This window comes from Coturnix japonica, chromosome Z (assembly GCF_054131305.1).
Source record: "Coturnix japonica strain WE chromosome Z, WE-NBRP24, whole genome shotgun sequence".
NCBI lineage: Eukaryota > Metazoa > Chordata > Aves > Galliformes > Phasianidae > Coturnix > Coturnix japonica.
Window position 1 is genome coordinate 36064633 of NC_140702.1, and position 12216 is coordinate 36076848.

Sequence of the window (12216 nt, forward strand, 5' to 3'; positions counted from 1 at the left end):
TGCCAAACTCATCTTCATTGTGCTTCATTGTGAGCTTACCATATTTTTTCATGTCAGTTGTTCTGTTTTTGGTACTTCCTTCTTCCACACCCACTCTCTTCTTTTTTGTGCTCCTATGGATCATTTCCAGTGTAATAGGCAATTACGGTTTTTTTGGTAGTTAACTACCATGGTCAGATTGAATCTGGCAATTACCATGGGCAAAAGCATTCCATAAATCTCAAAGGAATTTTAATCAGTTGATTTGTTATCAGTTAACAAGTTGTCCTTACTGATTCTGGTATGGAAAGAATACAGACAAGTTTTAAACAGAGTATTTCACTCTGGAAAAAAAATACGCAAAAACAAAACAAAACCCAACAACAATAACAAAACAACAAAAAGAAAAGAGAAGAAACCTCATTCTGCCTCTACAAAACATCCCCACTTTTTGCTTTCCATTCTTCTTGCTGCATGCAGCACTCGGTCCCTTTGGTAAAACTATGAGCAGTGCAGAAGATGGGAGACCAGGGTGTGATAATTATTTTACTGTAGCAATCTTGTGAAAACCATACCTGTAGGCTCCCAACCAAGCTGCTACTCCACTGCTCCTTTGATGCCTCTGATGCTGGTTTACTTGTCCTGTGCTCACCAGTGTTTTTTAAGCTGTTCTCACAGGGGTGCTAAACTCCTTCAACTGGTTCAGAGGCACCACAAGCACAGTCCAGCCCTTCACCTTCTCTTGCAGGTGGCACCTCACAAGTCCTTCCCTACCTCCTCCGCTATCAAAATCTTCCCAGCTGGGCCCAGTACATTTGTTACTAAGCCTGAACCACAAACTAGGCTCAAAGTTAAGGGTGGCAGCATCCTGAAGTGTATGTGAGGTCTTGTGACAATTTATGTTGAGAGTTCTTTGTTTTAATCGTCTCTTTTCGAAATATTATCTAAGCTTACTCTGGTAATAAAAAAGAAAGAACTTTTATGTTTTTTCTTGTACAAGACTGATTATGGGAATTGTTGAATAAGAATTTCCATGAATGCCTGTGCTTACAACATGTAATATGTAAATCACTCATAAGCTCCCATAGACTAAATAGGCTAGTGTACACCAGTGTACACCACTCAGTTCAGATTGGTAGAAGTACATGTTTTCACTCTAGAAGCTCTCGTAGTTTATGCTGGAGTGAGTGTAAAGGACCTTAATTTGAAACTTAATTTGAAATACAGAGAACAACAACGAAAAACAAACTGCTGTTTAAAGTAGTTGTTATTAAATAGCACTTCAGTTATGGACACAAAAAGAAGAAATCTGTGGCGTGGAGACTCCATTTGGTAGCATATCACACAGATGATCGCAGTGCTCCCTTTAAACCAGGCACATCCAGCCTGTGGGCTGCAACCTCCCCCTGCTGCCAATGCAATTTGAAAAGATATTACATGCAGAATCATGCTGCCAAACTTGATGCCTGTCAAGGAATTCTTTGTGAAGTCAAAATACAAAATACAGTATTAAATATAAAAATACTGACTTCACAAATATATAAAAATACTGACTTCACAAAGTCAAAATACTGAAAAAAAACCAAAATATTTATTAAAAAGTTAAAACTCAAATGGTCTCTGTTATAAAAGCTGATTGCATGAGAGCAAGTCTAATTGCAAATAAATAAATAAATAAATAAAATAAACAAACACCTGATAGCCAGTCCTGATGAGGTGAACCTGCTAAGTGATGTATGGAAAGCACAACAGGTATGATGTGTCCTGGTTTAAAAAAAAAGTGGATTTTTCTAGAAATCAGTTTGTCTCACCAGAATGCTGCCAGGTGAACTGAAAAAAAAATGCAAAATTTAATAATAATAAATTGGAGAGTAAAACTGTTATCTTTGAATCTTATTATTTGGCTACAGATGAAAATACACATGCAACTGATATGGCCCATCTTATCATTTTTGTTAGAGTTATTGATAACAAATATTATGTCAGTGAAGAAACGGCTTCTTTGGTGCTTTTCAAAGGCAACTAAACCTCTTGATTTATATGAAAAAGTAAAAAATTACATTAAAGCAATTTTCTTTAACCTTTGTATACATATCCAGTATAGCTGCTGATGGTGCCCCAGTGGTGGTTGGTAGAAAAAGAGAGAATTAAAAAATTAATAGATGATGATGTAGTCACAACCCAAAACTCACGTCTGATGAAATGTCATTGCATTGGGCACCAAGAAAATTTGTGTGCAAAAGTTTTAAAAATGGGTGTTGTGCAAACCATCATAAAAACTGTGAATTTCATTAAGTTCAAGGGACTGAATCATCACCAACTCTGGGAGTTCCTTAAAAGTACAGATGCTGATTATAGGGGCATCATTTATGCTTGCAAAAGAAGGTGGCAAAGTCAGAGTAGAATGCTGAGAAAGACTTTATGATTTATAAAGTGAAATGAAGTCCTTTATGTAGTCAAAAGGATAAATTGTTCACAAATTTGAAGTGTAAAAGTGGCTCACTGATACAGCATTTTTGGTGGATTTGACCTCTCATTTAAATGAGTTAAACATGCATCTTCAAGGTAAAAATCACCTTACCTGTACTATGTTTCAAACAACAAAATCAACAGAGGATCCTTACTTCTTTCTGTGCAAAGAAGGAATGCAGACTTTCTTTTATGATGATGCTTTTCATCCTTTGACAACAACTGATTTTCCTTTTAGACTAAATCCAGAAAAGATTTTAAAGAAATCTAATATAAATAAACCTGGGTGGAAAGTATATTCTGTAGATACTTGTAAGCATACAGCAAGTCATAGATCCATTATGCAGTTTTGCAGAGCAAGTTATTGTTGATAATGCCATGTATCACATTAGTGAAGCTTTTTGTCAACTCTGCCAATAAACGTATAAGAACAAAAATTTTGATGTGGTCTTACAGGCTTTGTTTTGTTAACAAACAAGTCAAAGTGTTAATTCTTTTCTTCAGCTGACATCTGAAATGTTTGAAGCTGATCTTGAAAAAGCACTGCTGCTAAGCAAACTGGAATATGAAGAGCACAAAATGGTATATATAAGATTCATCCTAATTTGAAGACATTGAAAGTTTGGAGATTGGGTTTTTAAAGTAAAGTAAATAACTTTTTAAGGTGCTGTTTTCTTATGTGCATCTGGGACGGTGCTAAAAGTATTAATGTAGATATGGGGGGAGGTGGTGTTCAGATTCAAATAGATATCATTTAACAGCCTGTTTGCTTTTAATAGGAGAAAAAGTCAACTGATAGAGCATTGCTGTGCGCTAATAACTCTTAACTCCTCCTAAATGAGTAAGCATATTTTGAGAATAAAATAAAGATACAGTGGACAAGTTCTTTTGTTTGTATGTTTGTTATAAAAAAAGCAAGTGCTGACTTGCACTGTATATTTAACATTTTGCCTTCCTGTATTTCACTACATTATACTCTCAATTTGATTTTTTACTGTTTAGCAAAGAGCAATGCTCTACTTCAGAAAGTAGAATGGATGCTTAATTGTTCATACACACCTTAGAACCAATGTGAAGCCTGCAAATTGCTGTTCAGGCTAACATTTCCTTCAGTATATCATTACCATATTTTATCCTTTATAATGCTTCAGGGGAAAAAAAAAAAAAAAAGAGTACTGAAGAAAATTATACCAGTGGAACTTTATTCTTCTAGGAATATGAAAACATTGAATGTACTCCACCTCACTCAAAGTCTGTGAATAAGAAAGAAAAAAGAAAGAACCAGCAAGGAAAAGACAAACCTCACACTGTGTCCCTGAAAGATTTTCAGCCAGAAAGTAGTATAGGTATGCCTTATCGTACCGTATGTGCTGTTCTAATTGGAATTTTCATAGTGTGTGTACTAAAAGCAAAATGGCCTTCTGTCTTTGTTCATTAATACAGTGTTTGAACAAATTCTCAGTGAGTTGGAGCTAATATGTATTGTGTAAAAGCTAAATGCTCATTATATAATAGTGTGCAAGTTAAATCATCAGGAAAAAAAAAAAAAAAGGTTACAGAAAACGTACTCACGTATCCCTGGGTTGGATTCACATACTATCTTTATAAATCTATGTCACTGTTTTTATTTTTATTTTGTTCTTTGTTAGTTTGAGTTTAGTGGGCTGTACTGAGTTTACTCTTCTCAGCCAAATGAGATTTTCAGATTTGAGTAACAGCAAGTCACTACTTGCCTTTTATCAATACTGCCTTTCATTAAAGTGAGTAAATATTGCAAGTATTTGTGTATGCTCATTTTTACATGTTTGGAATTCTTTCATCTGTTTCTATAGAGCACAGATTGTGAATTTTAGAGTAAGAAATAAAGGTAAAGTCTGCAAGAGGAAGAAAGTAAATTTTTTTAAGGTGTTTTTCCTTGGTATATTTTTATTTAAATTACAGTATTTTCAGAGAATCTGAATATAGGAAAAAGGCTGATAGCGCAGCATTAATATCTTAATTCAAGAGAATGAAAGGCATACAGATATACAGTGAGAAATGTGTCTAAATAGACTTTAAAAGCAGTAAAAAACAAATAGAAAGTTTGTGTACCAAAGACATTGTCTTCCACTTTAACTGAAGCAAGTGTATGTGGGATGCTGCTTTTGACTTTAGTAGTTAGGGAGAATAGAGATACAAATATAGAGATCAGCCCCAAATATTCTTTATAATCCTTGCTTCTAATCAAAGAATGGCAGAGATTGGAAGGAAACTCAGAAGATGGTCTTGTCCAATCTCCTTGCTGGAGCAGGAACACCTAGATTAGGTCACATAGAAATGCGTCCAGGTGGGTTTTGAGTGTCTCCAGAGAAGGAGACCCCATGACCATTCTGGGCAGCCTGTCCCAGTGTTCTGTCACCATCACTGCTCTGAAGTTTTTTTAGGACTTAAGTGGAACTTCCCATGTTCCAGCTTGCACCCATTGCCCCTTGTCCTATCATTGGATGTCACTGAGAAGAGCCTGGCTCCATCCTTATGACACTCACCCTATACTTATTTATAAAAATTAATGAGGTCACCCCTCAGTCTCCTCCAAGCTAAAGGAACCCAACTCCCTTAGCCTTTCCTTGTAAGGGAGATTCTCTTCTCCCTTAAATGTTTTTTTTTTTTCCTTTTTTTAACATGGCCTTAAGAGGTGGTTTAACATTGAGGAACTCTACTGTTGTTTTCAAAATAGCTTGTTTTAATAGCAAACAGTGTAAGATTTGAGAGACTTACTGTACTTTTTTCTTTCTGTTATTTTCAGATAATGTTGCTAAAAAACATGAGGTACGTCTGATTATTTTTTATTAAGCTACTTAGAATAGGTAATAATTTGGGCACTCTCTGTTTTGACAAACTACTATTTAGTTCCAAACTGACTTATTTGCATTTAGAAAAATTTTACAGATGCAGATTTAATAGGGATGTATGTCTGTAGGTATTGCATTTGGCAGCATAGCACTGGTTTTCTTAGAGCTAGTGCTTCTTTATTTACTTTACCAATAGTCTTAAACTTTGATGCAACTTGAAAATGTAAAAACATGTTAAAAAAATAAAGAGCGTTGTAGAGGAAAAGAAAAGTATATCAGGTAAAATATTACTGTAATGCTGTTATGCTATGGCTTAGTGCACAAACATAAAAACATCTAGCAGGAAGAATAGTTGACAGTGAAATGAAACAAATCAGTGACAGCATAGGACAAAAGTGTGAAATTCTAATTTAATGTTTCTGTCAAATCTCATAATCAATTAAATGTTGACTTTTAATTTCTAGGCTCTTCAATTAGTATCGTATTCTCTAGGTGGAAGTCAGAATATTCTCAGGACTGAGGTTTAAATAAATAAATCAGAATGTTGTCTTTTTTTCCATATTTTTAAAGCATGTTGTTTTTATCTGATTATTAATTTGTTTAAAGGAAAATCTGTTGCAATGCTTATTTTTAACAGGAACCAGTCTCTTCTCAGACTTTGATGAATGATGGAAGATTTTTCCATAAGCTGGAAGATGATGTTCAAAAAATAGTTGAAAGAGAAAAAAGGAGAGACCAGCTCAGTGATTGCAATGAAATACATAACTGCACATGTCATGAGTACAACCAGGCATGTAAAAGGGGTGTCAGTCTCAAGTGAAGAAGTGACTAAGAATTAGGAGAGAGTACTTAAGTGGAAGAAAACACTAATCAAAGCATGATCATTTTAAAATAAACAACAATTAAAAACAACGACAAAAGAAACCAAATATTAAAAACCTGCAACACCATTTTTAATACTTTTGTCTGTCTGAAGAGATATTTAAATTGCATGTGGTTCAAATACTTGCCCAGCAGAACAAGACAATATCTATTCCTGCATTTCTTACTCATTCTTCTGGCATTTCTGCAGATATACTTATCTAATTTCCAACAATTATCCTAGTCCATAGTAAAAAGATATAAGTTGCCTTTCACAGGAATCAAATTCAAATTGCTCTGTTATTAACAAATGATACTTCCTTGTTTACAGGAGAGTGTAACAGAACAACTAAAATTTGAGCTTGAAAAGAAAGATGCAGAAATTCAGCAACTTAGAAATATAGTAACTCAGAGGGAGGTATGTAGCTTATAATAACTTATAATTGCAAACAAAATCTAACTTCAGCCATGTCTTAGTACATACTATAAGTGTGTAATAATCTGTAGAGATAGTTTAGCTTGGTCTCAGACGACCTTTACAAAGCAAAATTATTCCTCTGCTACCACGTGAAGTAGTCTTTCCTGGTAAGTTAAGGATTTAAAAACAATTAGAAGAATCAAGATGAAGCATCCAGACAAACTTCCTCTCTGGTATATCCACAACCAGTTGCTTTTAGTATTGCTGCTTTGTTTATTGCCTAGGAATAAAAAAATTTTTAAAAATCCTTACTCAGAAGTTAGCTCTTCTTGGAGCAGAAAGTTGGATTTCCTTTGGTCTTTTCCAATTTATAGATTTATTTATTTATTTATATTTAACTCAAACTAAGCTTTCCTTGAATTTAAGAACTACATGTAGGACTGGATTTTTTGTGGGCTTTTTCATTTTTTTCTTCACAGATTCAGTCCATTACCTGAAATTCTGAAAGATAACACTGAAAGACTGAATATTTTGTCAGGTTTAAGAGGACTGCTTTAAAGCTGCAGTGTAGCAAGAGTGGAGTCCTTTAAAGCTGCAGTGTGGCAAGAGTCAAGTAAAACTGAAGTCAGATTCAGTAAATGCTAAAACACATAAAGAAAATAATAACTACACAGTATTGTCAGAATAGCTGGGGAAAATGACTCTAGTTGCTTTCGTGTTTTCAGGTAATGTCAGCATTGTCTGAATAGTGTCTAGAGAAAAAAGGGCAAGACATCCATGTGTAACAGTTATTGTAACAAAATAAAGCAGTGTGGAATTACTTTTAAATTATTTTATTATGACGTGTTCCTTTCTTAAGGTAGCCTGAGCAGGTCGATTTTGGAAGCGTTCTGATGCTTCAGAGGAGTTTTACTTGTAGAAATAAATGCAGGAATTTCATTAGAAGCTGTTTTCACCATGTACTACAGCTGGACTCCCTGTGTGCAATTTTTTTGAGCTATAAACTCACATAGATTAGCACTTCACTGCATTTGGCAGAATAAACACAATGCATAAGGGTACTGGTGAGGTGATGGGTGATTATACAGCTGTTTGATTTTTTATAAGCTTGTCTTGCATACGTGTATGTTTTTGAAACATTAAATGCTTATTGATTGTGGCTGTGGTACAGTGTTTTGGTACACTGGAATTGGAAGGTTCTGTTTAAAACAACTGTACAAAAACAAAGGACCAAAACAAAGGACCCACTAATTGTGGTGGAGGTGCACATAACAGGCTTATGCACATGAGCATAGTTCCAAGACATAAAGTGAGACGGCACTGCACTACCCATACTAGTAGCTCTTTTCATGTTTGCAACTGACTGGAAGGTAAACAACTATTTTGGGGAAGTAAGATTGTTTCTTGAGATCTGATTAAGTGAGAAGTGGTAGATTCTTTGTTGAAGAAAAAAGGTTCTAGAACTTCTTAGTGATCGGCTTTGTGACAGAAAAAGTAAGTTTACTATTAAGATGTATGGCTACTACTGACAGTGGTAATCAGTTAAGTAAAAGATTGGCTTACGAATAGGTATAGTTAAAACCCATAAATAAAAAAAAAGGGGGAGGGAGGAATGCTTGAGGTGGAAAGAGTTTATAAGGGAACTGTAACTAAGAACTGTAAGTTAAAAAATCATCTGTAGAACAGTGAGATCTTATCCTGTTAACCAAGTAATATGACAAACTATATTGTCCAGAAAGTCTTATAATTATGTGATATATAAATACTTTTCACTGGAGAAGCCTTAAAGCTTCTGATGCAACAGGCCTAGGTTTAGGCAGACCTAAACTGTAGTTTCCAGTGGCATAACTTTCTTATTTTAACTTTCATTAAAACTTGTGCTTGCCTTAATTTATTGACTTTGCTATTAATCCATTTTTCCTGTCATGTATTTCTTACTTTGACTATTATTACTTTGACTATTATTTAAATTATTAAATTATATATTATTTAAATTCTGCTTAATTAAAACAGACATCAGATTCTTTGTGGCAGTCATAATTTTCAATTATGAAACCTCTGAGTCATGCTTTTTTAAATAACTTTTTATTGTGTATACAGGTAATTATTTTCTTTCACGCAGGTGAAATATAAAGAAGTAAAAGCAAGAAATGCACAGCTTCTGAAGATGCTGCAGGAAGGTGAAAGTAAGAGATTCATCAGGAAACTTGGGAGCACTTTTGAAAACCTAGAAGGAACTTTCAAATCAGATTTTTTAAAATAAGTGGGCACAGTGACAGTTGTAAGGAACTAGAAGGCTATTGATTTGCAGCATCTCCAGTGAAATAATGCATTTGAACTACACAGTATTGCATAACTGATGTTACATCATCAAAAAATTGATTGCATTCTGATACTCTTCTGTGAAATTTAAACTGCTCAGTTATGGTTTTAGTGACACTTTAAGTTAAACTTGGTATTGCTAATGACTTGATCTTGTTCTGGATTTCAAGTATCTCAGATGATGGTAAATGTTCAGTTCTTGTATCTATGCAAGCTGTGCTTTAAACTGCTGGACACAAGTCTTTTGCCATACATTCAATAGAGACAGCTAAACCAGAGCATCATATATGAAACTCTGGTAATTTTCTTCTATTGTAACTGTGTTTGTAGTTTTCATTTTCTGTCAAAGATTGAAATACATATATGCACATATATATATACTTAGATCCATGTATGTAAATATTCTAGAAATTTTATACTTGTTATGGATAATTACTTTTAATATCCCTAATCTTGCATGGTGGTTTGGTTGGGTCCATGTTACTAATTTTCTTACAAAGTTCTGTTTGCTTTTCAGTTTCTTAATTTGGCTCTTGAATGTGGTTTATCTGAGTTGGCTCTTTTTAACTCAGAAATCTAAGTTTTTTTTAATGTAAAGCGTGCTTATAAGCAAGCTAAGATGGCTGCAACATTAAGATGATGATCAAGCAGTGCAAATTCTAGCTTTATTACTTCAGGTCAGTCTCTGAGCCAAGATGAAATGTCTTCATCATGTGAGAGTAAAGAAGTGAAGTTCTGAAGGTTTTCTCTATGTATACTGAGTATTAATGTAGAATAAAAGAAAGCAATTTTGTGGTTTTACCAGATCTCATCTTGCATTGACTGAGGCTATCCTATATTCCATTGGGATAGTCAGTCCATAGCAAAACCGAGTCCTGAAAAAAAGCTTACTTTCTTCGCACCGAGAATGTTAATCTATCCACAGATACTTCATAGGCACTAACTAGTTTAAACAGATCTATACTTAAGTAGATACTTAATACTGGTGTAAACTTCTGTGGCTGTGACTGGGCTCACATGAAGTTTACAATCCCAAAGTTTTCTTATGGACTTTTTTCACAGTGAATGTCCTTAAAAATCCATGTTACTTACAGAGTTAAGTACAGGTAAGTACTGCAAGATTGGGTTTTAATCTTCTGAATTTCCCGAGCTGCTACTAATGGCACTGGCAACTAACAGTTGCTTTTGATATTATAGTGCTGTTACAGATGAAGGCCTGCAAATACAGAAGATAATCTCATTCTGTTTCTTTCTCTCTGTAGTGAAAGATAAAGCAGAAAAACTCCTACAGGTGGATGAATTGCAAGTCATAAAAAATGAATTGACCTTACAAGTAAGCAGGGATTCTTTTTATTATTATTGTATTATTGTTATTATTTTTTGCATTTAAAAAATGTTGCTTAAGGCAATCATAGGAGGAAACTGGAACCAAAACAAAGTTGTGACGTTTTGTTAGCCCAGCCCTGTATGTGCTGGAGGACTTTTAACTCTGCTATTACTCACTAAAATGTTTCTCTGTTAAGGCAGCAGACATCAGAAGGACTGAAAGGATTTTGCATTCAACAGTACATTAGAAATATAATCCTTTCATAACTAGAGATAGGAAGTTCTGAAAGATGTTTCAGATATTGTTGGGTTTTTTTTGTTTGTTTTTTTCTATTGGTTGTTGTAGTGGATTTTTTTATTGCTGCCATTGCTCCTGGTTGGTTTCCTTCCTTTTCTATCTCTAGTTTAGGTAAATTAGGTATAAAGGTAAACTAGTAAATGTGTGGGAAATAGTGATTGTTAAAGAAGGTTTTACTTGCACTTCAGTTCAGGTGCAATCACACATTGTATAGGTGGTAAATATACAGATGTTAACAAAGATGGTAATAAATGTACAAAAGGTTATAAGCAAGAGGGAAACTCACCAGCAGTGATGCCTTTGCTGAGGAAGCTGGGGCAGTCTTCACTGAAGAGCAGTCTCCAAGAGATGCTGCCTCAGTGAGGGTCAGCCCTTAAATGAGGTCTCAGAGGAGGTGGAGTCAAGCTCCACCCCTTCCGGGAGCACAGCTACATTACTCTCACATGTGCTCCTGCAGTTGACCCAACACTTGCCTCAGCTGATTAATCAGTGGTTCAGGCTGTGATTACCAATCTCCCATACACACGTTTACTTTCTTTTCCCTCAAATCCAGCATTTATTACTGATTTGTCCACATAGTGCTAATGGAGGACCGCAGTGACCTAATTACATTGACTTAAAATTGTAAAGCATGCTTTATCAATTAGCATTCTGTACACTTTTAGGTAACTACGCTTCATGCTGCATTAGAGCAAGAAAGGTCCAAAGTGAAGCTGCTGCAGGCAGAATTAACAAAATATCAGGTGGTATTTTACGTACAGTTAAGTATGTTAATAACTTTGTTTTGCTGATGGAACTAACTGTTATGAAATAATCTACTGGGAACTAACCTGTTAATTCTGATTCTTTTTATTTAAAATACAATTAATAGGTCAAGCTGTATTTGGGGACTTTGGGTGGGGTGAGGGACATAGTAGCAAAGCAAAGAAAGTTTTCACATGTAGAATTCTGTTTTGTACTTTAAAACTTGAACTATGCAGGCAAATAGCAAAAGGAAGATGTTCTTCTACTACTCTGTGTCTGTATGCCCTAACTTTAGACTTCATAAATGTGGCTTTTTTGCCATATTCTTTCCTCATTTCTGTATTACAGTTCTGTTTGTAGACAAACGTTTGTAGGAAATTCATACCAAGTTATATGGAAATTGAGTGTTAGGATTAGTGTCTTGCTGATTGTGTACATTCAACATCATAACTAATGCATAAAATGTTTAGTGAATTTCTGTTCACTGCTATATAAACAGTATGATGCTTAACATTCTGGCTTTTTTTTTTTTTGAAAACAGCAAATATTTAATCCCATGAGACTGAGGATGATTGAGGCCATGGCTTGGCAAATCTTAGTATGTTTCTTTGGCTGTGACCTTTTGTGTAGGTTACAGGGACACCCTGCATTTTTTATATGATAGAAGCTCTTGAGATAGCCTCTGTAGCTTGTCTTTTCCAATTACACAAATAGTCTGGCATTATGTTGGTTTGTAGGTATCCTGTTGACTTATGGTTAATCCCTCCACATCTTGCTGTTTCTTTCTTTATCCATCATATTTTATTTCCCCCCCCCTTTTTTTTTTCCTCTCCCCCATTTTTCTAGTTAATTTGCATCTACTAAGAAAATGGTTTTATCTGCCATGCGGGGATTGTTTCTGCTTTTATTATTCTCCACTGTAATCTGTGCATGAAGACCAGGATGACACTTCTTATTTTTGTGATACT

At 34.8% G+C, this 12216-nt stretch overlaps 1 protein-coding gene across 31 annotated transcripts in view; it reads left to right on the forward strand.

The window, feature by feature from the left end:
* The window catches only part of GKAP1 (G kinase anchoring protein 1), a 31446-nt gene that overhangs the window by 18011 nt on the left and 1219 nt on the right, over positions 1-12216 (forward strand). For 16 of the 31 annotated variants that reach the window (XM_085530364.1, XM_085530361.1, XM_085530358.1 and 13 more), the window contains 8 exons: positions 2953-3030; positions 3662-3794; positions 5234-5256; positions 5917-6069; positions 6472-6558; positions 8681-8744; positions 10143-10213; positions 11170-11247. In XM_085530364.1, the coding sequence (XP_085386490.1) occupies positions 2953-3030; positions 3662-3794; positions 5234-5256; positions 5917-6069; positions 6472-6558; positions 8681-8744; positions 10143-10213; positions 11170-11247 (687 nt within the window). Of the gene's footprint in view, positions 1-2952; positions 3031-3661; positions 3795-5233; positions 5257-5916; positions 6070-6471; positions 6559-8680; positions 8745-10142; positions 10214-11169; positions 11265-12216 lie in introns of all 31 variants that reach the window. The other 15 variants (XM_085530387.1, XM_085530384.1, XM_085530382.1 and 12 more) reach the window with 4 other exon arrangements.